This window comes from Thunnus thynnus, chromosome 6, assembly GCF_963924715.1.
Source record: "Thunnus thynnus chromosome 6, fThuThy2.1, whole genome shotgun sequence".
Taxonomy (NCBI): domain Eukaryota; kingdom Metazoa; phylum Chordata; class Actinopteri; order Scombriformes; family Scombridae; genus Thunnus; species Thunnus thynnus.
Window position 1 is genome coordinate 33648513 of NC_089522.1, and position 27764 is coordinate 33676276.

The window sequence follows — 27764 nt, forward strand, 5'->3', positions numbered from 1 at the left end:
AACCCACCACAGGAGCCAAAGGCGCAGCAGCCCATGATCACTTAGTGTGAATACTCCAGCCCGGCGCTGCCACCCAGGAAAACTGTATGTATTTATCTCCATTGTTTTGCAGCAGACACTGGCAGGGCCAGCTGTGGGGCCAGGCAAGTGGTGGCAAATCAGGGTTGGTGTGTCTGCAGGATACTGGTGGTTATTTCCTGTTTCCCCCAGGACAGAGCACCAGTTAAACAGGAGCCAGGAACAGCCGTGTGTAAGAGGAGGGACCACACACCAAGGACGTCAGCTGCTGGCATTCCTGTTGTACTAGTGGCTCCACAGACTGAGAGACGCTGACAGTATTGGACTTGTAACAGAGTTCCCATTCACATTCATAACCTGCGTAATTTCCATGTCTCCATAAGACGTTACCAGAAGCTGGACAGACTATTTCAAGTAGTTGAAACATACATCCATGCAAGCAGCAGCAGCATGACATGTATTAATCTGCAGTAACTTAATGCGGCTCCAATACGGCTGAAAGTGATCAGGAAATGATCAAATAAAGGAAATACTTGAAAGTACAAACAGAGAGACAGGAGAGAAACTAAACCTCAAACTACAGAGATTCAAGTTGGCGAGATGTTACCCGAGGAAGTTGTTTGGAGGTGGGTTAGGCATGCTTTGACCCAACTCCGGAGATGGTCCAACTCTGGCGCCACTCAGCACAACTAGGCACGGTAAAACTGGTAATGGAAACACAAATCACCACGGCATGGTCACACTGGGTGCAGCTAAAATTGCCTAAAAGAAAAACGTATGTGGAGCATGTGATGTCAGCCTGAAGCCTGGCGCTGATGGTCTGGTGGAGGTGGGGTTGATAGATGCCAGTTATGTCGTGGAGGAAGACCAAGTGTTTGTAGTGCTGAAGCTGGCTGATCGACCAGACCTGACCCAGGATGAGCAAGGTCAGTTAGCAGCTCTGCTGCGCAAGTGGGAGGAAGGATTTCTTTGCCCACAAGGAAGACTTTTGGGGTTGAAAGACTGCATAGGCTACTCAACAGGTGATGCAGCCCCCTTATCCAAAAGGTGGCCCAAGGTGGCGTTGTCGGCATTTAAAATTTTAGGCTATGCTATATATATGCACCGTACTGGTTGCTGAAAGCGAGTCCAATTCAGAAAATATGAACCACAACAGAAACGTCTTAAAAAATGTTATTACAAAAAACCAAAGCAACAAAAAATTCCCAGTCTGTGTCCAATCATCAACTTTATGATTACAGACTACAGCTGACTATAAATACAGTAGGTCTGTTTTTACTGCATGTCTGATGAACCTGGATGTCCGGCCAAAAGAAGCGCCCCCTGTTTAGAGAAAACACGATCTTAAATGGAACATGATTTTTTAATCTGAGGACAGAATATGCATGGAGCTTATATTTGGTATATAGGCTCAGACACAGAGTGATTAAAGATAATCTCTGATCTGTTCTTTAGGTCTCCTAGGTCTCACTGTGTGCACATCGGAGTGAAAATTGATGGAGCAACGACCTTTGTATTGATCACATGACAGTCAGTCTCACAATGGTGAAGAAACTGCAGGATCCAAAAGATTTGTAATTTATAGTGTTAGACAAGTTAGTTTAGTATTAGCGACAGGTTGATCTGAAACTGGAGTCACACAGTCAGACAAACATATAAATAGAAACATGTGGGTGTTATTTACCTCTGACCCTGGTTGTCTACCTGGTGTTCCTGCTCCCTGCTAAGAATCATATACAGTTAGTGACAGTTTCATTTAAAACAAAAATGAACTGTTGCAAACATAACATCTTGCAGGATAAATAAAAAAAACATTAATATAATAAACACTAATATTTATTATTTTATTTTAATATAACACCATAATTCAAGGCTGCAGCAGATTTATACTTTGTCATTAAGAGCAAAACAGCCTCTGCTGGTGAGACACTGACACTCAGAGAATCTTAAAAAATACAGATGAAAATGACAAAGAAAGTCAAATAGAAAGCTCAAGATGAAGCAAACAGGTGTTGATGATTTACCTGAGCTCCTGCTGCTCCTGCTGCTCCTGCTGCTCCTGCTGCTCCTGCTGCTTGTTGAGGAGTTTCAGGTTTCATCAGCTCCTCAGCAACATCAAAACACTCGTTCAACTTTTTCTCATCCAAATAGACTGTGACTTTTTCAGTCAAGTCGTCTTTAATTTGTCTCCTAAAACTCTGTTTCAGTACATTTTTCTCTCCTCTTTTTGCAAACGAGAGGCAAAAATCTTTCTCATTGATTCACCATTCTCAGATTTGAAAAGTCATCCTGAAGTCAATGATAACCTCATACGTTCAACAACACAACTTGCACTAAAGAGTTCAGGCATCCCTGTTCAGCACAGACCTTTAATGGGGCATTTGAAGTGACATATTACTTGTGCCAGCACTTGTTTACATGCTGAAATGTCCATGTGGCTTGATGTATGTGAGGAAGACAAAACGACAATTGTAAATTCAGATTTCAGAACATAAAAACATTATTAGAGACACAATCTAACTTCTTTAGCACAACATTTTCTACAGCACAGACACAATTTCTGGTCTTCACTATCAAGGCTTTGAGAAAGTGAACAGCAATAAGTGAGGTGGCTTCTGGATCTGCTGCTTTTGAAATGTGAAGCATTTTGGAAAAATAGATTAAACACACCACATAGACCGCAGTGACTTGAGGAGTTTCCTTACAAGCTCAATCTAACTGTTATTATTAAGCTTTCATACAATTTATTGGAAATGAAACTGGAATTTGGATGATTTGTTTTGATTTAACCACAAGATGATGCCACAGTGTGTAAAGCAATCCCAGGTAGCGCTACAGGTGACAAGTCTCTTATTTGTCTCTTAACTGTGTCCACATTTCCCTCACTTGCATCTTTTCCTTTCATCTTAGCCCCTCCCACCGCGGGTGCATGGAGAGACACAAGGAAACCATGTGAGGAGAGAGGAATTAGAGAAATTAGGCTTTAGGTCCTTTATTGAAAAGGTCATCCTTTATTCAAGGGCATCATACTGTTAGGTGTTCTTAGAATATGTGAGGGGGACACTCAAATTCCTTAAAGTCATTGTCAGCATGAGTGCAGGGTGGGAAAATAAAGACTCTTCAGTCAAGATCTCTGTGTGCCACAAATGAAAGTTTATTGAAGCTCCAAGGGAAGATGGAAAAGCATCACTCTACACATCAAAGTTGGCTTTCAGTTCTCCCAACTCTGGGTTGGGAGCTGTATCAATAAAAGCCTTTTGCCCAGAGATGCCCCTACATCACCGGTTACTCCTTACTTGGACATTAAAGATAAGATGTTTCAACCACGAGGTATTACCTTGAAACTCTTGCACCAATCAAAACTGTTACTTTCTGAAGGGCTCACTCCTCATGCCTAAACCAAACCAACCAAACCAACGAAGGCAACGAGTACTAGCCAATCAGAGGCAGAGAAGGGTGGGTCTTGACTTTTCCATCCTAGGAAAAAAAATTGGCCACATTCTACGGCTTGGTGAAACTAAAATTGGGGTTGAAAGGGACAAGATTCGTCACTGTGGAAGAAATGCAGGAGGCTCTGAACACACTGACAAAAGATAACTACACAAAATGTCTCTAGGAATGGGAGAAGAGATGTGTGTCACATCTCAGGGAGACTTTGAAGGGGATAAGAGGGAATAATACTGAATAATTTATAATGAGAAATATGGCTGTTATTGACTGTGACCCCAAAACAAAACATCTGAACTGTCATGACCCCTCCTCTGTGACATCTGCCTGCCTGCTGTGAGTGTGTTTTTGTTATTTTCAGCCTTTTTAGTATGAGTGCTGTGTACTTGATGTATTTTGGTTTTATCTGTCTGTTAGTTCCCTTTACCCCCTTGCTCTCTCTCTCTCTCTCTCTCTTTCTCTGCACACCTGCCCATCATCTGGAATCAATACACCTATCAAGCCATCACCATTTCCGTACAAGAACCCTGCACTGACAGCCAGTCCCAACAGGACTGTTGTTTCATTCACAGCCTGCCAGCCAGCTGTGAGCTGTGAAGGTGTTTCTATCATAAAGCCTTAGGAAATTGCAAATTATTTTAACAATTTTTTCATTAACAAAATTGAACGATTAAGAGCTAGCATGGCTCCACCGCATAGCTCTCTGTCATATGCTTTGATTAAGAACAATATTATAAAGGAGAGGCAGTGCACATTTGAGTTCAAACAAGTACATGTAGATATGGTTAAAAACACCTTTCTAATGATATATCTCCAGGTATTGACAATATGGATAGCAAACTACTCAAAGCTGCAGCCAGTGTTATGACCCTTGGTCATTATTGTGTTTTTTGCCCCTGCTGGCCATCTGTATTTCTATTTTGACAATAACTGCTCTCTCTCTTCCTTACCCTTCTAGTGTGTGCATGTCTGATTACGTGCAGGTGGTGCTCCCTGATTGGCCTGGGTGCCGGGACAGCTGATTGGCCAGAACGGATGATTTAAACACCAGCTGATGCCGGCTCTCGCTCTCTCTCCCATGTCCAACAATGGAGGCCCATCCTACTAGTCGTGTGTGTGTGTGTGTGTGTGTGTGTGTGTGTGTGTGTGTGTGTGTGTGTGTGTGTGTGTGTGTGTGTGTGTGTCAGTCATGTATAGGAGTGGTAAAGTGCTGCAGATTCAATGTTGTACATTGTAAATATTTGCACAAACTGAGGTAGCAGTTTAATTCGCAGGAGTGAGAAGCCCTTTTTTTGTGTGAACCTTTTTTCTCCTGTTTTTCTTGAGAAGAGTTAGGTTATGCCTTGTCTTTTGTTTCTATTTTTGTTTTTCGATAGGGAAGTTTAGGGTGGGGGTTTAGTTTAGTTTCGGTTGTTGTTTTTGGCATTGCTCAGCTCCGAAGTTCTGCAAAATAAACTGCCACAGTGAACTTTGATGGTTGTCGGGCTGACCGTTCTTGGGCCTGGGAAGTGCGGGGGCTCTAAACATGTTATGTCCAGGTTTCCCCTAGACTAGGGACGTAACACCAGATATTTATCTATCCCTATATGTCATATTTTTAACAGATGTTTGACAAGCTCTGTGCCCTGCACTATGGAAAGAATCTAAAGTCATATAATTGCCAAAAGATAAAGTGGGCTGCATTCTGTTGGGCCAATTAGTCTACTCAGCAAAATATTGGAGAGGATCATTTACAACATGCATACACAGCTGGTCACTAAACTAACTCTGCTATAGTTCACATGACCTCAGGATTCCCTCTGCCAAGCCTCCTCCCGGAGTCCTCTCCCCAACCTCAGCCCAAACACCACCCAGCCACCATCTCACCATCCCTGCCTGTCTCAATAAAACACTTGTTTTCACCTTGCCTGCTTGTCTAGCATCTGAATGTGGGTTCAGCCTTAATACATGACAGTAAGCATATCCAAGCATAGCCAGACTCTGCGGGACGTAATGGACAGCCTCCGCAAGCTCTGCAGGAACGTGTCCAGCATCCAGAATAGACTAAACCCATATGCTAGCTCCACTCCCAGTCCACTGATCCCAGCTGCTCCAACTCCACCGTCTGTTAGGGAACCACAGGTTTCCTCTCCTAAATGGTATGATGGAAATTTGAGATTATGTCAATAATTCCTAATTCAAAGTGATCTTGTTTTCCAACAGCAGCAGTCTTACTCCACGATAAAATGCTTTCCTCATGGGCCTCCTCTGGGGAAACGCCCTGACCTGTGCGACAGCAGTGTGGGAGAAGCAGTCCTCCAGTTACCACGTCTTACTCTGCCTTCACCTTGGAGATTTGTAAGGTGACTGACCATCCAGTAGGGGTTAGGGATGCTTCCAAGAGACTTTCCTCCCTCTACCAAGGTCTCCAGAGTGTTGCAGAATACGCCATGGAGTTCCGAAAGGTGTCAGCAGAAAGTGGAGGGAATGAGGAGTCGCTCCAACCTGTATTTTTCCCTTGTCTGATTTAATTAAAGACAAATTAGTATCTTATCCTGAACCTGCTGAACTTGTTGATTGGAATTCCTTTGCCATTTGTGTGGATAACCGCCTCCATGAGCAGAAAAGAGAGAAGCAAGCGCTGCTTCCCCAGTGATTCTCCCTCTCAGTGAGCTTTTTGTGGTCAGTGTGTGAAACAGACAGCGTTTTTATACACAGAAAAGTCACTAGTTTGTACAAAGAGGACAAAAAATACAGATCTTCAGATTCAGAACTTGTTTCTGTTTGTTTCTGCTGACTGCAAACTTCAAACTTATTTCTGATGACTGCAAACTTCAAACTTGTTGTTTCCGCTGACTTCAAACTTCAAACTTATTTCTGATGACTGCAAACTTCAAACTTGTTGTTTCCGCTGACTTCAAACTTCAAACTTATTTCTGATGACTGCAAACTTCAAACTTGTTGTTTCCGCTTACTTCAAACTTGCAACTTATTTCTGATGACTGCAAACTTGAAACTTGTTGTTTCTGCTGACTGCAAACTTCAGGAAAGTTCAGGAAAGTTTGCAGTCAGCAGTTGTGATAAAGTCTCAATGACAGCCAAGATATCTGTCACTGAACTAACTTTTTTTTCTGAACAAAGGCTTAACTGAACATTTTCTGATTGCTTCCTTCAATTAGTTTGATTTCTGAATAAAAATATATATACAATATTAAAAATATATCGGTAAAAGTTGTCTTGAATACCCTCCCCATATTTATTATTTATAAACTGTATATAGATATTTGATAAATGGTTATAACTCTTGTTGGCATCCAGACGTGTTTGCTGCTGTATAAATGGATAATGAATGACAACATAGTAAAACTCAGTTATAATAATATAAAATATGTCTTCATAGGAGAAGTTATAATAAATACTGAGACTTAATAAAATGTCTTTATACCTCATAACTATATATTTTTTTGTTACCAATTGTTTTTATTGCCAAAGAAAAATCATAACAGAATTTGTTACAATAACAACACAAAATAACAAAGTAAAATAACATAATATATCCCACTATAACGTGAAGGGGGCAACAGATTTGAAACATTCCAGTAAAGTCCATACTAATAATGATCTGTCACAACACAATTGACAATAGAGCAGACAATTTTAAGGATTCTTCAAGCAATTAAGATAAACTACAGTTGCGTTCATGTTCTCAAATGAGCAGACTGAATACATATCTTCATAATTCATGATAATAAACTGTTAGACCGATACCATTCAACTTAACAGTTAGGAGATTGCTTGAACATTTACTGTGGTAATACTTATTCAATTAGTTTGCTGAAAAATCCATTATTGGACTGGATGTTTGAGATACTTATCACCCTGTAGCTAACAAAGGGTAATCCCTCCGTCCCTCCCACCCATGTGGCGCCCAGTTCCCTCACAGATGTCAGACAATGAGTGGATGCCTCTATTACTCCATTGAGGAAATGAAAACAGGGTACCTCCTATAAGAAGATCATAATTATGAAAAATGGGACTGTGATTATGTCACTTTAACTGAGAGTGAGTTGCTTTTTCTACAAAGTGCCAAGTTGTTAAAAGGAAAGACATAATAGGGCCCAGCTTGGATTTGAAGTGTTTAGGAGACAGGCTCGAATATGTTGGGTCTTATAAGCGATGTGGGGAGGCAAGGTTTTCCTCAAGAGCCCGCCATGAGACTGATGCATTGGGGTCTAACCAGATTGATAATGGGCACAACACAAAAGACCAAAAATACAACCTGAAGTTCGGGACAGTTAGTCCTTCTTCCTGTCTACCACGCTGCAGAGTTGTCAATTTTAGGCGAGGATGCTTGCCCTTCCAAATAAATTTAGAGATGAGACTGTGAATCTTGTCCCAGTATCCCTTGAGGATTTCAAATGCCCTGAAAGTTTTTAGTTGTAATTAAATATAGGGATGGAAAAATATCCACTCCCAGATATTTGAAGGACTTCACCACTGGAATGTGTGAAGGTATGGTTGAGGGGTCAAAAAATGAATTTAATGGAAGTAATGATGACTTAGACCACTTAATCTCATACTCTGACAAAGCACTAAATTCTTCGAAAGTATCCAGGACTTGAGGAATGGGGGTTAGGACACTATCTCAGTAAAGTAAAATATAATTTGCGAATAATGATATGTGGTGAGATGTGTTACAAAAAGTAATCTTTTGAGCTAATGGCTCAAGTGAAAGGGCAAATAATAAAGGTGATAGAACGCAAAATGTTCCCTGTAATGACCATAGCTGAGGGATTAGCATATAACGATTTTATCATCTTAATGAAATTTGGACCCAAGTGGAATCTGTCAAGTACATACCATAAATATTCCCACTCTAGGCGATCAAAAGCCTGTTTAGCATCTAAAGAAAGGACTGCACAAGATGAGGGAACATCCTGAGAGAAGTTGATCACATGGAGTAATCTACGTATGTTATCTGCCACTTGATGGGTTTTAATAAAACCAGACTGATCATGATGGTTTGGTCATATGTGTTTCAAGTCTGATGGCTAACACTTTGGCATATATTTTAATTTCGGCATTCAAAATTGACAAGGGCTTTTAATTGTTACAAAGGGTGGCGTCTTTGTTTGGTTTTAAAAGAACAGTGAGAACGGCAGAGTTAGTATCACTATTAAAAAATCCTCTATCAATAGAAGTAGTGATCATCTGTAACATAAATTTACCTAAGCGATTCCAAAACACCAGGTAAACTTCAGGAGGAATACCATCCCAACCTGGTGATTTGCCCTTTTTCATTAGTTGTGTGGCATTTTCGAGTTCCTCAAGGGAAATAGGGGCCTGTAGTTGATCAGACTCCTCCTGATTTAAGGTCAGGAGATTTAGGTTCTGAAAAAAAAAAATCACATCTATCTCTGTCTAGGGTAACTTCCGAAGAGTACAACCTTGCATAAAAATTTCTTAATTCACTATTTATTTCCTCGGGTTTGGAAACAATATTATACGAGTGACTAAACTTGATAGCGGAAATAGTAGAGAATTTGTCATCATGTCTCAATCTCTGAGCAAGAAGATGAAAATAATAATTTCTTCAAGTTTTATGAATGAGAAATTCGGCTCGACATCTAAGAAGAGAATCTGATTCTATACGTCTTACCTGAATATCTTGGTCTCTAATCTCACAAAATGTTTACTGTTGTTGCTTTTCCAATTCAAAAAGCTTTGATTCCAATTCATGAATTTTACTAAATCGAGTTTTATTAAGATGAGAAGCAAAAGATATGATAATGTTCCTAATGCACCCCCTTAATGCGTACCAAAATATCCGAGGATCATCCACAGTACCAGCATTCTCAGACACAAATTTGTCAAGTTCACACCTGAAATATTTACAATAATCAGTATTTTTTGAAAGAGTGATGTTGAATCGCCAGCGCGATGCTTTACCGGGTGAATTTCATAAAATAAATTTAACCAATAGGATAGAATAGTCAGACAAAGGAGAGGGAAGCATTGTTGCATCATATATTTCAGAGATTCCTGAGGAGATAAAAATATAGTCAATGCGTTAGTAGGATCTCTGTCTATTAGAGATAAAGCTGTACTGCCTAGCTGAAGGGTTAACCACTATATATGCATCTAGGAAATTAAATTCTGATATCATATGTGACAAAGAGGTTGAAGCTGATATTTGAGAATGAGAACGATGATCCTGTAAGACTGAGCAATCTAAATTAGGATCTAAGGCAGCATTCATATCCCCTCCTAAGATTAAAGCAAAATCCTGGAGTTCTGAAAGTGTCCCACATAGGTTATGAAAAAATTTGTGGTCAAATTTGTTAGGGGCGTAAACAGATAACTATATATTAAATGTTTATATGGTGCTCATGAATTGGGTAAAGTGATTATCCTTATGTTCAGTCAGCAGCTTCATCATGAAACCACTGATCCACACACATTAATATTACACTCGTTGTGTTCATATATATTAGACTGTGTGTATGTATTTATTTAATCTTCATTGTTGGACATCTCCTGGGATATTATACAGTATGTAAAGATTTATATGAGGTCAATATATTGTGCTGTGAGATGCTGGTGTGTTTACATACTGTAACGTTTGGTTTGTTGGTGTTTAATGTGTCTGAATAATTCCACAGAGGTCATATGGGTCATATAATGGATCAAAAATGAAATTATTCATTAATGTACCCTTAAACACCATCATCATCATTATCATCATCATTTTGCAAACACGGACAGAGAGAGAGAGAGAGAGAGAGAGAGATAGAAAGAGGAAGAGGAAGGAATGTTAATTTAAATGATCGTCAGCTTCCTGATTGATCAGACAGACATATAGAGGCAGTTCTCTGACAGTTTGATGATTTTCTGCATCAGGATCAAACTCAGAATGAATATCCACCATGTTCTGTTCTTCTGCTTCTTATCAGGTGAGGACTGATTACCTGACTGTGTCTGCAAAGCTGCAGCACAAACTGCTTCTGGACATTCATTGTGTTCATTTTAACAAATGTCAGATTTGTATCACACAAGTTTTCATGTTGCTGTCATGTTAATTAGTTTTCCTGTTGTTCTCTAAATTATTCTGTTACTAATTACAACATCTCTATAATCTAATCTTGTAATTTAACTAAACTAAATGTAATTTAACAAAACATATGAACCATCCATCATGAATATTTGTTGCTCATTAATGTGTTTGATATTAGAAAGTATGAAAGAAAAACATTGAAAAACAGACGTTACACAGAGACACTGTGACTACAACTGCAGCTACAAGTAGAACAACAGCAACTGCTGTACAGTCAGTGAAAACTTTGCTAATGGCTGCCTCTGTATCATCTCTGCTTCTCTGTGAACTGATGGATTAGCCCTCATTAATCTGCAGTCTGTTTACAGTAAGTCTACAATACACAAAGTATTGATCATCAGTATTCACTGTTCATCTTTCCAACAGCACTGCAGGATGGAAACACTGGACTCGTCAATGCAATAAGTGTTTTTGCTGGAGCTGAAGGAGGAAATGGTTCAATATATTGCTCCTTGACTTCATCTGGAAGCACCAAGTTCTTCTGTAAAGGAGAATGTAAAGAAGAAGACATTCTCATTAAAACAGATGATGTCACAGCTCAGAGTGGCAGATACAGCATCAGATATGAAGACGGATCTTCTGGAAGAAGAACTGTGACTGTGACCTTCACACAGCTGACCAAGTCAGACTCAGGACGGTACAGATTTGGTTTGGGTGGATCTTCGGTCCCAGATGCTTACTGTGAGTTTGACCTCATAGTTACAGATGGTGAGTTTCTACTGAAAGTCATAAAACCTGATATATTTACCATGTTCATCCCATTTAATGATTCTGAAACTTAAGAATAAATGAAGTCAGATAGAATTTAATTAAATTGTTGAAGAATGTGAGACGTTTATGATATATTGACTCAGTGTATCAATGTTGGATGAAATCATTACTCCAGCAGTCAGACTGGTTGAACTGGGCAGCTCCCAGTGTGACTCTGTGGATCTGTGTAAATGTGAAGCAGGAAATATTGTGATCAGACTGCAGCATCTTACAGGAAGTACAGACAGTAACTGTTGATTGTTCATCTTTTCAGAAGCAACATTGGATGACAACACTCATTTCACCCGTGCAGGAACTGTTGGAGGAGATATGACATATCCATGCATTGATTCTGTCAATTTAAGCAGGAAGTTCTTCTGTAAGGATGAATGTAAAAAAGAAGAAGACATCCTGGTTAAAACAGAAGAGAACAGAGCTCAGAATGGCAGATACAGCATTGAATATAGAGAAGGATCTGTATATGGACTGTATGTGACCATCACACAGCTGAAGAAGTCAGACACAGGACGGTACAGGTGTGGTTACGGCAGAGCTTCGTCTCCAGATTCATCTGAGACGTTCTCGATCTTTGTTGTAGATGGTGAGTTTTATATTTAATTTTCTGTTCACATTCTGTTCAATGAATATCAATTGTTAAATGGTTTAAATTACGAAAAGTTGTCATATTTTCATTTAAAATAAGAAAAAATTAATTTTGGGGGTGACCTGATAGCTGAGTGGTTATCACATGGACACTAACGCCCTGAGCAGCGAGTCCTCAGTTTGATTCCCAGCTGGCCGAACTGTCTGCTGCTGTCATATCTCCCCACATGTCCTGTCTCTCTCCACTATCACTATCAAATAAAGCCACAAAATGTCCAAACAATAATCTTAAAAAAATATGTTTTTTTGGGTCACAGCCAGAAGTTGATTTGTGACAACAAGAGGAGTGCTGAGGTTGGCAGAGTCATACTAGTTGTCCAACCTGGGACCTTTTCTATATTTCTATTAACATTAGGTAACATAGAGAAGAACGGTTCCTTAGGTTCCTCAGTTCAAGACATCATACTCTAAAATGTTTCTAAAGATGAAACTCATTTGTAGAGTCACAAAGTAATCTGATGTAAAATGTGTTGCCTTTATAATGTTAGTTTTTAAATTTACAACAATCAGTTTGTACGATTTTTAAAAACCTTTTCAGACATTTGTGCTTTTATGATTAATGTCAGAAAATCAACCTGTGGATGTTATTTTCTTACTCTTCTGTTATCAAAAATCAAATAACAAGACTTAATAATAATAGAACAAACTCACATAAAATAATCTTAATCATTTACTTCATTAACATATTTAATGCTGCGTATTTCTTGTGTATGTGATGGATGCTGTCAATATGATCTTTCTGTCTAGAGCAGCATCTCATTTCTCTGCATTATTGATTCAGTATCTGATTGTTTCAATGTGTTTTCATTGTTCACAGCTCCAACCACTTCAAAACCAAACTGGACTCTCCGACCTTTTCCAACATCAGTCCCATCAAACTCCACACCACCAACAACACAGAGTTCAATCTCCAGTTCAAGAAGCTTCACACCTTCATCATCTTTCCCTGAAACCACAGAGCAGTTTACAGGTACAGGACAGTTCATGTCTGTCCATCTGTCCATCACTGTCTCTCTGCAACAAAACGTCCTCTTAAAACAGTCAAATTCAGCATAACAACGTTGTCTAATAAGAATAACAAGATGGTCCAACATGTGTTTCAGCACATAAGACAGTTCAGCACCTAGAAGAAAACATTTCACTTTCAATTTTACAATAAATTTCCTTGTTATCTTCACGTCTAATGTTTAAACACATCCTACGTTTCTAATGATGTAAGATAATTATTAACATGTGATGTCAGCACATGACAAGTCAAGAAACATTCAGATCAAAGTCTGAGATGTTTTTTCAACAGGAAGATCTCATTTTTGATAAAGGTTTCCTGTGTAGTTTTCTCGTAAACAAGGTTATATTTATATTCAGTGTTACTCACCAAAACATGCTGAGAGTATCCTTTAGGTCCAACATAAGTGTTGAATATGTTTCCTCAATCATAAAATATTTGCAAAGCTGATTATATTAAGTATTTTAAATCTTGCATTGCTTGTGGTTCTTCTTCTCTCCTGCTTTTGTTGGTGCATTGCTGTGTTTTCAGGATTGTGTATCACGTCAACCACGTGTGCACAACGTAGATCCACACAGAAATACAAGCTACTTGTGGTCAAAAACTCCACAGGGAACCTTTAAGCTTCTAATACAAGACAAAAGATCCCAGACTTTTAAACTTCTACATATCTCTCTCTTTCTTCCTTCCCAACCAGACTCCCATGTCCCTCAACCAAGTTACTTCTTGCCTCCGGCTATAATCGTGCCTGTGGTTGTTGTGCTGTTGGCTGTTGTTCTGCTGCTCCTCTACAAACTGAAGACGAGGAGGAACTCTGGTTTGAACATCAGAGGAACCTCAGACAGCAGAAACATGGTGGTGAATTTCTATAACAATGTATGTCTCATTCAATTCAATTCAAAAATTCTTTATTCATCCCTCAAGGGGGAGGCACATTTGCAAACAAGTACACATATACAATTCATTCACACACATTTAAAAATCTACAAAATACAAATATGACAATGTCAGAAAGAGTTTAAACACACAAGGAATAATGGCAGTGGCCCTTGTTAACATGTTAACTCTTACTGTTGGCAGACATTTTATTTTTGCAGTTAGGAACAAACAATCTCATGGCTGCAACTACTTCACTACTGTGTACAAAGTATAATTAAATAAAATCACAGTTACTGTTAATAGACCTCTGGCCTGCCGAGTTGTTATCACTAAAATATCAACAAACAATTGAAGAACACAATATCTGGGCTGTTACCGTGGTTACTGCTATATTTTAGGTTTAATGTCATTCCTGTTTTATTTTCAGTTATCTTTCAGCAATGAGAAGCGTCCTTCTGTCAGCAATGAGAACTGTTCTCCAGTCTCCTCGTGTGAAGACAACATCTACCAGAGCCTGGATCCAGACAGCAGCGATCCGCACCAAAACTACTCTGCACTCGCAGCAAACAAATGATAATGTTTGGATTTGGATCTGGATTCTGTACTGTGCAGGTTAACATGTGGTGCAAAGTTCCATTTTTTTCCACTTTCTTTCTTCTTTTTGTTTAATCAGCAGATATTAACTATAAACATGCTATTTTTCACCTCTATGCTGATGATACACAACTGATCATGTTTCTTCTTACTTGCTTATTCTGAAATGTTCATTCTGTCTTCATAAATGTAGATGTTGTTTGATATTGTTCTTCTACCCTTTGGGCCAAATCTGTCTCCTAGAAATTAAATTCATATTTGACTAAATTGAATATTACAGAGCATTTAAAATGTCTTCAGACTCTTTTTTCACATTTTGTTATGTTGCAGTCGAATGCTAAAATCATTTAACCCTCCTATTGTGTTAGGGTCAAATTTAACTGGTTTTCATGTTTAGACGTGTGAAACATACTTTTAATTTTTCTGATCAAAACAAGGCTTCATTACATCTTCTACAATGGCCTACTGATTACATTTTCTTTTGTTAATGTACTTTAAATTTAATTGAATTTTAATTTTACAGCACAGACACCACTGAGCCTTTTTCACAATAACATCTGTACTGTCACTAAATCTCAATCTGTCATCAAACACAGTTCCCAAGTATTTGTACTCTGGACGAGTTCAACACTTACTGAAGTCAAGAATGATTGTTGGAACTGTCTGTGTGTTCTAGTGAGATTACTATTTCTTTAGTTTTGGACACATTTACATCCAAAAAAGATCTCAATCTTTAGACAGGACATGACTGCTGCTCCAGCAGCAATAAAAAGGTCTGTGTCCACCATAGTGAGTCATTTTACAGACAGTATGTGTGTACCGTATTTCCTCTAATACTGGCTGGTGGTCAATTAAAAGCCGGGTGGATAAACTCCTGATGCCTGTTATATAATGTGCATGCCAGTTAAGCATAAATAATAGTTACCTGGATGTAACTCCGGCTCTATGAGTACATGCGTAGCCCTCCAGCCAACCAGCACAGAGAGGGGAGGGGGACAGGGGAAAATGCGACATCGTCTTATAAGGGGATAACAGCTCATATTTCAATAATACTGATGGCAGCGACACAACATCAAGATGAGTTACCAAGGTAACCAGAGTAACTTGGCTAAACTGGTGCACATAAATCTATGAGCATGCTAAAGCTAAGGGCCAGGTACCCTCAGTAGTTGAGGTAAATAACTATTAAATTACTATTAGGGGAAATACGGTAATTTGAAAGTGTCTGACTCTGGTGCCTCCTGGTGGTCGTATTGAAAAAGACATTTACACACAGAGAAGTTTAACATTTGATTCAAATTGTTCAGAACGCTGCAGATTCTTAATCTGAGCTGCTCATTTTTGTACCTTTTCCTGTTTGACATCACATGTTGCTTCACATGTTTTCTGACCTGTAATCATTATTTGTCACTTTATAATGTGATATTTATGAGAAGCTTTTAATGAGGTTTATCAAAACTACTTTACAGCAAGAAGTATGGCGATCCCGCCTTCTGTTGTTATGCACCAAGGATTTGGAACATGCTCCCTCCTCATATTAGACAAGCGACCTCGGTTGACAGTTTTATGAAGCCCCTTACGAAAAAATCACATGTGAAATTCAGCCTTTCACATGTGAACTGAGACATTTCACATGTGATGTTGTGATTTCACATGTGAACTTAAAATTCACATGTGGAAATCACATGTGTATCTTAAAATTCACATGTGAAAAAGACAACATGTTTTCAGCTTTACATGTGATTGCAAACTTTACATGTGAAAAAGATAATGTCACATGTTAAGTGAAACATTTCACATGATGTTGTGGTTTCACATGTGAACCTAAGTTTCACATTTGGAAATCACATGTGTATCTCAAATTCATGTAAAAAAAAAAAGTTTTTAATTTTATATCTGAATACAAACTTAACATGTGAAAGGGATAAAGTGATGTGTGAAATGAAACATTCACATGTGATGTTGTGATTTCACATGTGATAAAAGACATGTTTTGAATGCAAACTTTTATATGTGAAAATCAACATTTCCTATGTGAACTGATACATCTCACAGATTGATTTCACATGTAAACTCAAGACCTTTCCCTTCCATATAAACTGAGACATTTCACATGCGACATGATTTAGAATGTTATAAAAAACGTGTCAAGTTTCAAGAGGAATTTAGATTTTTGGATTGAAAAGGTACTCTTTGTAAAATGTTCTCTTCCTGGACATTTTGCTAACGCCACCTAAGTGTATTGAGTGTATTAATAAAAGTATTGAGCCAAGGAGCTCGCGCTTCCCGCCCATACACTCTGGGTTCCCCATGCTGCCTTCAGGACCTCACGGAAATATTACAGTTATCGAGTGTAATACATAAATGATCATAAACGTAAAAGACAACGGTCTCACAAACGCATGTATTACTATAATATGTGAGATGTCGCATTTATAGGCTGTACATAACGTATCTCATGTCTGTTTCTGATGTTCACTAAGGAGCAATAGGGTAGGTTTATTTTTGTAATACCGTTTATATATTCCGTAGTTACATGTCTGACCTATTTTTTTCATTTCATTTAATCCATATTAAGTTAGTAAAATCTGCACCCAAAAATACTTTACATAACACGTGTATTATCCTCTGTAAGCAAACGTGAGACAAGCTTTTGATGAAGACAAATCTTGGATGGTGCACATGAATGCATCATCATCTTTGACCGTTGGAAGCAGATTGACGTCACAGACGAAGACAGAGAAATGGATCGGGACGCAGTGATTTATCGATTCGACGACGACCAAATCAGTATATTTAAAGAAAAATGTGTATCAAAGAAGAAAATGCTGAATGACTCTGACATGATTGGGCTGTTGGAGCGCAGCTTCACCGACAAGGGGAGGATGGCGAAAATACCCAGCAACGGTAAGTTACTAGCAGTGAGTGGTGAGTAACTGTTAACTTAAAACTAGCTTAACGCTAACGGTACTTTGACACCATGCCAGCTAGCTAGTTAGATGCTAATAGTTGTAACATTAAGTCGTATGCTTTTATAAGTACATAAATTTGTTGTTTTGTCACGTTTTTTGCCACGTTTAATTGCTTGTTCGGTGAAATCATTCGTTGCATAGCTTCATCTGTGAATTTAGCACGGTGTAACGTTATGTCGACGTTAACTTTAAGTTACTCCGTGATTCGCACAACGTTATCATTAACGTACAGATTCGAAGTACCATTGAAGAACCTCAGAAGGAAAATCAAAAGGCATTTTTTAACTTAACCTACCTGTTATCCAGCAGCAGAAATTATTTCTTCCACCTCAGTATACTCTCTGTCTCTGTCTGTCTCTGTCTCTCTCTCTCTTCTTTCTTTTGAGTATATAAATATAATAGTGTCTCAACTCAACCGGTCAAGGCAGATGGCGTCCACCTAGAGTCCGCTGCTGCTGTATGTAGTTATAGTTTTTAAATGCATGATCGCAAACGTGATCATTTATGACGTGAGATACAGTTGAGTTATGATTAATTATGAGTTATTAATTATGAGTCTTAAAGCTGAAGAACCTTAAAGTGTTGCTGACGGCTGATAGCTGCTCCAACTGACTCCCATTCAAAAAGCCTCAACTTCTCTCTAGAAATACGAAGTCAGTCATTGTTTTCAGGGAGCCTTTATGGTCTGAATCTCTAAATTCATTGACAGTTGGCTCCAGGAGTCACACTGAGTCAGACTGTTGTCACAATATTTCACTAAGTTTAATGTTACTTGATGACGATACCTGCAACAGAATTGGCACTAAAGAATTGTTTGCTTATTTTTTGACAGCACAATTTTAAACATCCACAAAATGTGAACAAGTGAACACGTGCTCCATTGTGCATTTATTTCTGAAATGACTACAAACTTGCAAACATTTTACATTTCAAATAAAAGTCAATGGAAACTGAAATGTATTACAAGAAATCTACAACATGACCTGTCTCTCAAAATGATGTAACATAGATGAAGGCAATAAAGCCTGGGATCTGCATGTTTCAGGCTTGATCAGTTTTACTGTTTTTATAAAATTGGAGTAATGTTGCCTTTGTGCTGTAAGCTGTGGTGCAGTGTGGCTCTTTTAAAACACCTCGCAACATCTACAAATTTTGTATCAGGATTTGACTCAGACTTTGGTTTATAGATCTAGTGCTACTGCTAATTGTTTTTAGATGTATGACGTGAAAATGCAAATGTGTGTTTAGTTTAGTCTGATGGAATCCATCCTGAATACAGTGAAGGCCTAAAGTTTCATTTTTGTACAATAAACTATGTGTTAATGTAGCTCTGAACAACAGTTCCTTTGTTGTGGTAGCATCTTACTTTACACTTAAAAAATTAACCAAAGTCAAAGCTTCCTAATTTCCCAAACCCTTTATGTGCTACAAGTATATAGTTCATTATTTTAAAGGCCAAGTTATGTCCTAAAACAGGTGGGCACTGATGTTTCAGGAAGTATGACTGAGACAGGGGGGAATAGTGCATTTTCTGCAATAGTGCATTTGTTATTATTAGTAATGAATTTAATAAGATCCACCAGGATAGCATGACTTTTTTATGATTAACATTTTATTGAAATTTCAGATGGTGCACAATACAAGCATATATGTTGATAAGGATGGTTAGACATCCAGCAGCATCAGTGTTTATACTAGTATGGAAAGTGTGAGGATATCCGCAGTACATATTGTCCACTATCAAAGAGAAACAAAGACAGACCACAGAGGCAAAGAAGCAAACCGCCAAACCAACAGAAACAGAACTGAGAAAACAAAAAACAAAACAAAACAAAAAAACCCCACATGAAACAAAACTATATCATAGCACGTTGCATATTCAGCGATACTGGGCACAGCGTTGATAATGAAGGGGCACTAATATGAACCCCCACCATAGATGAAGAAAAGGCTGACATGCAAGGAACCGAGGTAGTGATACTGAGAGGTACATGTAAACTTCTGGGACCCTGTGCCCCATCCTGTCATGTCCCTTAGTCCTACCCCCTAATGGCAGCTAGGTAACGTTCCCATTTCAGATTGAAACTCTCCACCCTATTCATGAGTCTGTATGACAAGCCTTCCAGTGCTGCTAGCCTACCCAACTGGTTGTGCCATAGATTGATAGAGGGGGGTAATAATAAGTGTACGGCCCAGCATCAATGCAGTCTGTACCCATTCTGCATCATGGGATGGAAGGTCCTCGAGTAAGGAGGGGTCAGGATGACATGACTTTAAAACCAGCAGATTTTTTAACTTTCACATCCTCAAATGTAAGATCACATTTTTTCAGTGGAAAATGCCCAGAAAGAGGAAACATGCTGACAGATAATCTATATAAATATCTATCTACATCTGTATAAACCAGATATCCCTGAAGCTTTCTGCTTCTGTCAGCATCTTTCCTCTTTCTGGGTATTTCCCACTGAAAAAATGTGATCTTACATTTGAGGATATTCGTAGCTCTTTGAGTCTTGCATATGACCCCTGAAGGGCACGTCAGATACAATATCTTTTTATTTGGTTTTATTCATTTTTTTATCTTTATTTAATCAACCTGGTTAAATAAACCAACCAACCTGGTTAAATAAAGGAGGAACTGTGCTACCCTCCAACACATCTGTCAGGCTTTCACGTGTGCAGAAATTCACTACCACTGATTGTGAAACAAAAACTGGTGGTTTTAACAGAATATGTACAAGCTGGAGGTACTGGAATATGTTGCGAGGTTACATACATTCAATTTTCCCCCACATAAGCTTTGTGTCATAAACTGCCAGGTCCATTATTAGAAATAAACAGACGTTTGTGGGTAAATAGAACAGATTTTGTCAGTTTGTCCGTCAATCACATCACATGTTGTTTTCAGCATCAGTGAGCTGGAGTTTTATCAGCACAGACAGCAACAATACAACACAGTGGCTGCATCCCAAGTCTCTTAAATTGCATCCACGTTTCCCTCACTTGCGTCTTTTCCTTGCGTCTTAGTCCTTCCTGCTGTGGATGCAAGGAGAGACACAAGGAAACCAAGCGAGGAGAGAAGAAACGAGGAAAATTGTTTTGAGAGACATGAGATGTCCTCTCCTCTAAAGCGTCACATGAAGCAACGTCCGTTTCTGATGACGGCGACAGCTGATCACAGCTGGATCAGCTGTCAGTCGGCTTTAACAGCTGTTGAAACTTCTGATGGAGTTTGTGTCTGCACACTGCACTGTGTTAATACTAATAAAGGTTCACAGTTATCACCGCTAGAGCAGCTGTTTCCTCTCTGCAGCCTGTTACCTGTTCAACAAACACTTAAATAAAAACCTGCATTCTGCATTTATACTGTGTCCTGCTCAGATGGACAGGAACCATTTCTACTGACAGAATGCGTTTATACTATTTATTGATTATTTGCATCTGTATTTTTTGATAATCCTGATAGTGAATTCATCATTCAATAACCCAGAATATGATCAGGGTATCTTCTGAACACTGAAAAATATGTATTTGGCTAAATGTTTCAGGACAAATTTTCAGCCTCACATGTGACTGAATGGAAATGACGATAAATGATGTAAAATATAAATGTGTTTAACTGTTATTATGGATCAAATTAAAGTCAGGAAGAGTCTGTCTGTCAGCAAGAAACAGTTTAATGGAGGAAATAACATCATGAAAAAAAATCTTTCTAATAAATGAAGAAAGTTGTTTATGGTTGTTTTGTTGATCAGACCGACAATTAACAGACTTTTAACTATATGATGAATCAGAAAACAAATAAAACATAAAACTTGGGAATGATACACTTAAATTAAATCTGTAATCTGTCTCCTCTTCAGTATGAAACTGCAGTGATGTATCAAATCAGTCTGATCAGCTGCAGCGTCCAATCAACAACTGATATCCAATAAGGGGGCGTGTCAGCCCGTAAAAGACTTCCGTGAAGGCTGCTCTCGTGTTTCCTCGTTCCTCAGAGACCCCTCCTCGCTCCTTGCTCCTAGGAGCAGAATAAGAGACTTGGGACGCCTGTCAAAATGGCGCATCAGGAAGAACTTCCAGTTCAGGTGAGGGGCAAGGAGCGAGGAGACATAAATTAAGAGACTTGAGATGTATCCAGTGTGTGTATGTGTGTGTGTGTGTGTTTGTGTCTTCTTGGTTTACAACAGCGGTTGGCAACCAGCTTATTAGGTGTAAACTGGTCGAGGGTGCTGACATTCACTAAACTTTTATATTAAATTCTTATTTCTTATTGCTTCTTTCAATTTGTTTGAATATCTATTGGTAACACTTGACTTTAACATCGTTCCCATTTATCATTAATAAGTTTTATATTGATATTTAATAAATGTTATAACTCCTGTTGGAACCCAAAGTGTTTGCTGCTGTATAAACTGATAATGAATGACAATATAGTAAAACTCTGTTATAATAACATAAAATATGTCTTCATAGGAGAAGTTATAATAAATACTGAGAATTAATAAAATATCTTTCTACCTTATAACTATATATTAAATGTTTATATGTTGCTCATAAATGGGGTAAAGTGATTATTCTTATCTTCAGTCAGCAGCTTCATCATGAAACCACTGATCTACACACATTAATATTACACTTGTGTTCATATATGTTAGACTGTGTGTATGTATTTATTTAATCTTCATTGTTGGATATCTCCTGGGATATTATACAGTATGTAAAGATTTTTATAAGGTCAATATATTGTGCTGTGAGATGCTGGTGTGTTTACATACTGGAACGTTTGGTTTGTTGGTGTTTAATGTGTCTGAATAATTCCACAGAGGTCATATAGGTCAAATAATGGGGTTGAAAATAAAATTATTAATTCATTAATTTACCCTTAACCTCCATCATCATCATGTTGCAAACAGAGCAAGAGAGAGAGAGAAAGAGGAAGAGGAAGGAATGTTAACTTAAAGCATCTTCAGCTTCCTGATTGATCAGACAGACATATAGAGGCAGTTCTCTGACAGTTTGATGATTTTCTGCATCAGGATCAAACTCAGAATGAATATCCACCATGTTCTGTTCTTCTGCTTCTTATCAGGTGAGGACTGATTACCTGACTGTGTCTGTAAAGCTGCAGCACAAACTGCTTTTGGACATTCATTGTGTTCATTTTAACAAATGTCAGATTTGTATCACTTAGTTTTAATGTTGCTGTCATGTTAATTAGTTTTCCTGTCGTTCTCTAAATGATTCTGTTACTAATTACAACATCTCTGTAATCTAATCTTGTAATTTAACTAAATTGAATGTAATCTAAGAAAACATATGAACCATCCATCATGAATATTTGTTGCTCATTAATGTGTTTGATATTAGAAAGTATGAAAGAAAAACATTGAAAAACAGACGTTACACAGAGACACTGTGACAACAACTGCAGCTACAAGTAGAACAACAGCAACTGCTGTACAGTCAGTGAAAACTTTGCTAATGGCTGCCTCTGTATCATCTCTGCTTCTCTGTGAACTGATGGATTAGCCCTCATTAATCTGCAGTCTGTTTACAGTAAGTCTACAATACACAAAGTATTGATCATCAGTATTCACTGTTCATCTTTCCAACAGCACTGCAGGATGGAAACACTGGACTCGTCAATGCAATAAACCTTTTTGCTGGAGCTGAAGGAGGAAGTGGTTCAATTATTTGCCACTTGACTTCATCTGGAAGCACCAAGTTCTTCTGTAAAGGAGAATGTAAAGAAGAAGACATTCTCATTGAAACAGATGGTGTAACAGCTCAGAGTGGCAGATACAGCATCAGATATAAAGACGGATCTTCTGGAAGAAGATCTGTGACTGTGACCTTCACACAGCTGACCAAGTCAGACTCAGGACGGTACAGATGTGGTTTGGGTGGATCTTCGGTCCCAGATTCTTACACTGACTTTGATGTCAGTTACAGATGGTGAGTTTCTACTGAAAGTCATAAAACCTGATATATTTACTATGTTCATCCCATTTAATGATTTTAAAATATAATAATAATAATAATAATAATGTTATTTATATAGTAAAAACAAGTTTACAAAGTCCTTCACAGACATAAAACAAAATACACAATGCAATTACATATAGAAAAGTTACAAGACAATAAGAAATGGAAACAAAAGGTAAAGGTAATAAATAAATAAATAAAAAATATTTTAAAAACCCTCTAATTAAATGCACTTATATAAAAATTAGTTTTTAAAAGAGTTTTAAAAGAGGACACTGAGGTAGCTTGTCCGATTTCCAGGGGAAGGTTGTTTCACAATTGGGGAGCTCTAACAGCAAATGCCCTTCTACCCCCTGACTCAAGCTTTGCCCTGGGGACTGAGAGCAACAGCTGGTCCACAGATCTTAGAGAACAAGCTGGGGTGTAAGGGATGAGAAGGTCAGTGATATAAGATGGGGCTAGGCCGTTCATAGATTTAAAAACAAGCAGTAAAATTTTAAAATCAATTCTAAAAACCACAGGTAACCAGTGCAATGAGGTGAGAACAGGAGAAATGTGATCATATTTTTAGCCCTTGTAAGAACCCTAGCCGCAGTATTCTGTACAAGCTGTAGGTGGTTGATTGATTTTAGGGGCAGTCCAGCAAATAAGGAGTTGCAGTAATCTAAATGACTAGAGACAAAAGCATGAATGAGTATTTCAGCATCACTGAAAGAAAGAAAAGATCTAATCTTTGCAATGTTCCTGATTTGAGTGATATCTGATTTGGTGATTTTGGTAAAATGTTTTGAAAAATTCAAGTCAAAGATTACACCCAGATTTCTGGCCTCATGGGTGCACTGCAAACCCTGGGAAAATAAGGTCTTTCTAGTCCCTGTGTGCTCTGGGCCCAAACACCATCACTTCAGTTTTTGTCATTATTGAGCATTAAGAAATTATTGGACATCCAAGATCTAATACTACGAGACACGTTGTGAGTGAGGTAAGTGAGGTAATGTCTGATGGATTTATGGATAGATATATCTGTGTATTGTCTGCATAAAAATGGAAGGAAATATTGGAGTTTCAAATGACTTGACCCAGTGGTAACATGTAAATGGAAAACAGTAAAGGGCCAAGAACTGATCCTTGAGGAATGCCGCAGCTGATAATTGAGAATTTGGAAGAGACATTTCTAATTGAAACAGAGAACGTTCTGTCACTCAAATAAGACTTAAACCAGTCTAGAGCAGTACCAGTCATGCCTATGCAGTTTTCTAGTCCATTAATTAATATTCCATGATTGACTGTGTCAAATGCTGCGGAAAGGTCCAAAAGTACCAGAACACTACAGCGGCCAGCATCCGAATTCATTCATTCTAATGTTGTTTAAAACTTTTAAAAGTGCAGTTTCTTTACTATGATGAGTGCAAAAACTGGACTGAAACTTTTCAAAGAGAGAGTGGTCATTCATAAAAGAAATAAGCTGAGAGTAAACCACTTTCTCCACCTTGGCGAGAAAGGGTAATTTGGATATGGGTCTAAAATTATTTAGATTAGTGGTGTCAAGATTTGATTTTTTGAGAAGGGGGTGAACAACAGCAGATTTAAAAATCTGAGGTACAAGCTCTGAAGATAGAGATTTGTTAAAAATTGCTAAAATATCTGAGGATAAAATGGCAGAAACCTCCTTTAAAAATCTAGTGGGTAAAACATCAGAGGGAGAGGTGGAAGATTTCATGCCGTTGAGTAAATCTGACTGGGATATCTGATAAAAAGAATTTAAAATCTGATGCACCTCACAGTGTGGTAAAATATCAATTCAATCAATCAATCAATTTTTATTTATATAGCGCCATATCACAACAGAAGTCATCTCAAGGCACTTTTCACATAGAGCAGGTCAAGACCGTACTCTTTAATATACAGAGACCCAACAATTCCCCCATGAGCAAGCACTTGGCGACAGCGGTAAGGAAAAACTCCCCTTTAACGGGTAGAAACTTCAAGCAGACCCCGGCTCTTGGTGGGCGGCCATCTGCTTTGACCGGTTGGGTTGAGAGAGAGAAAGAGAGAGGGAAAGGGGGAGGGGGGACAGAAGAAAAAAAAATCACAACAACAACAACAACAACAACAAGCACGAGCAGCAACAGCCAGGGAAGGATGCCATCAGGACTGTGAAGGACCGCGAAGGTTCGGCCTGGGACTCAGCTTTTCCTGTGAGATGAGAAAGCACAAAAAAAAACTCCGGGGAAGAAGCAAAGTTAGTGACATGCATTGATGTTACATGAATGCATACAGATGGAGAGGAGGAGGGGGAGGAGAGAGGAGCTCAGTGCATCATGGGAAGTCCCCCAGCAGTCTAGGCCTATAGCAGCATAACTAAGGGCTGATCCAAGGCGAGCCTGGTCGGCCCTAACTATAAGCTTTATCAAAAAGGAAAGTTTTAAGCCTACTCTTAAACATAGAGAGTGTCTGCACCCCGGACTGAATCTGGTAGATGGTTCCATAGAAGAGGAGCCTGATAGCTGAAGGCTCTGCCTCCCATTCTTCTTTTAAAGACTGTAGGGACCACCAGTAAGCTGCATACTGGGAGCGCAGTGTTCTAGTGGGATAATACGGTATTATGAGCTCTTCAAGATATGATGGTGCCTGACCATTAAGGGCTTTGTAAGTTAGGAGAAGGATTTTAAATTCTATTCTAGATTTTACAGGAAGCCAATGTAGTGAAGCTAAAATGGGAGAAATGTGGTCTCTTTTTCTAGTTTTAGTCAGAACACGTGCAGCTGCATTCTGGACCAGCTGGAGAGTCTTTAGAGACTTGTTAGGGCAGCCTGATAATAAGGAATTGCAATAATCCAGCCTAGAAGTAACAAATGCGTGAACTAGTTTTTCCTGCATCTTTTAGGGACAGGATGTGCCTGATTTTTGCGATATTACGTAAGTGAAAAAAAGGCAGTCCTTGAAATTTGATTTATGTGGGAGTTAAAGGACATATCCTGATCAAAGATAACTCCCAGATTCCTTATGGTGGTGCTGGAGGCCAGGGTAATGCCATCCAGAGTAGCTATATCATTAGATAATGTGTTGTTTCTAGTATATATTTTCAGAGCAAATAAATTCAGAAAGATGGTTTTCAAAGTCAAGTATTTAAGAGCAATAAATTCAGTGTTTTTCAATTTGAACACTAACTATTTAGTTGCTGATATAATTCAAATTATTATGGAAATGATTTACTTCCATAACAATGCTGCTTCCACAAGTTTCCTCTCCATAGTGAGGCTGGATATGTAATCTACACAAACGTGACTAGAGGTCACTGCTGCATAAACTTTTACTCAGAATAATAACGACTGTCAGTGCTTTCAACTTTTCCTCCACCATTCATGACATATTTCAATATTTTTACTTTTTACTCCACTATATTTATCTCATGTCTGGAGTTTCTAGTCATGTGAAAGATTCACACTCTCATTTGTTTTTACATATAAGTGTGAAAAAAAAAAATCAAATCTCATATCTCTTGTGATATTTTCATTATTAATGTCACTATTTAATTCCAAATCCTTCAAAATTGTAGATTTAAGATTTTTGACCCAAAACATGAAACATGATCAGTCTCCACCACCTCAGAAATCTGAATGCAGCGCTTCTACATGTAATAGAATAATTAACTTTACAGTATTAATACTCAAGTAGAAGATTTCATTTGTCACATTTACTGTTTAAACAACCACCCAAGTGTTTTATACAGTGATGGCTACAGATAAGATGTGACGTCTGACCAACCGAGTGCATCAGAACTGGTTAATTTGTTGCTCACTTTTAAATAAAATAATCAGGATTCAGTTATGTTATTACAATGTCTTTCATCCAGTCACCTTCACATCACACGTGTACAAGCGTGTACACACAAAGCCAGAAATATGCAGACACATTCTATTCACCTGATTTATAAAGCTGTTCATACTTTCTGAGGAAGATAAAGTTCGTGTGCAGTAAGATGTTGCAAATCTTTTACTAGTCTGTTGTAACTAGTGCAACATTCTTCACTGCTACTGTATCTGCTGAGGCTGAATCGCAGCCAAGGAAACTAAACTCAACAAACTGATGAGGACAGCAGGCTCTGTGATGGGAACCTCTCTGTCAAACATCCTGGAGAACGTCTCTCAGCCCGTCATGACCGACTGCTGAGAAAGAGGAGAACTTTCAACATGAGACTGATTCAGTTCCATCACATGAACTCACGGCAGAAATGCTGCAATGTAGAAAGTATTGTGTATATTTTTGTGCTGTCTGGCATCATTGCACTACTAACATGAACATTAGTTTCCTATGTTGAATCTTCATAAGCACTACAGAATGGAGCTGTGTA

At 38.4% G+C, this 27764-nt stretch overlaps 1 protein-coding gene across 1 annotated transcript in view; it reads left to right on the plus strand.

Moving 5' to 3' along the window:
• Positions 1 to 618: 618 nt before the first annotated feature.
• The window catches only part of LOC137185283 (uncharacterized), a 37697-nt gene continuing 10551 nt past the window's right edge, over positions 619 to 27764 (plus strand). Inside the window, exons 1-3 of the mRNA XM_067593630.1 lie at positions 619 to 644; positions 817 to 944; positions 10925 to 11266. Coding sequence (XP_067449731.1) covers positions 619 to 644; positions 817 to 944; positions 10925 to 11266 — 496 coding nt within the window. The remainder of the gene's footprint in view (positions 645 to 816; positions 945 to 10924; positions 11267 to 27764) is intronic.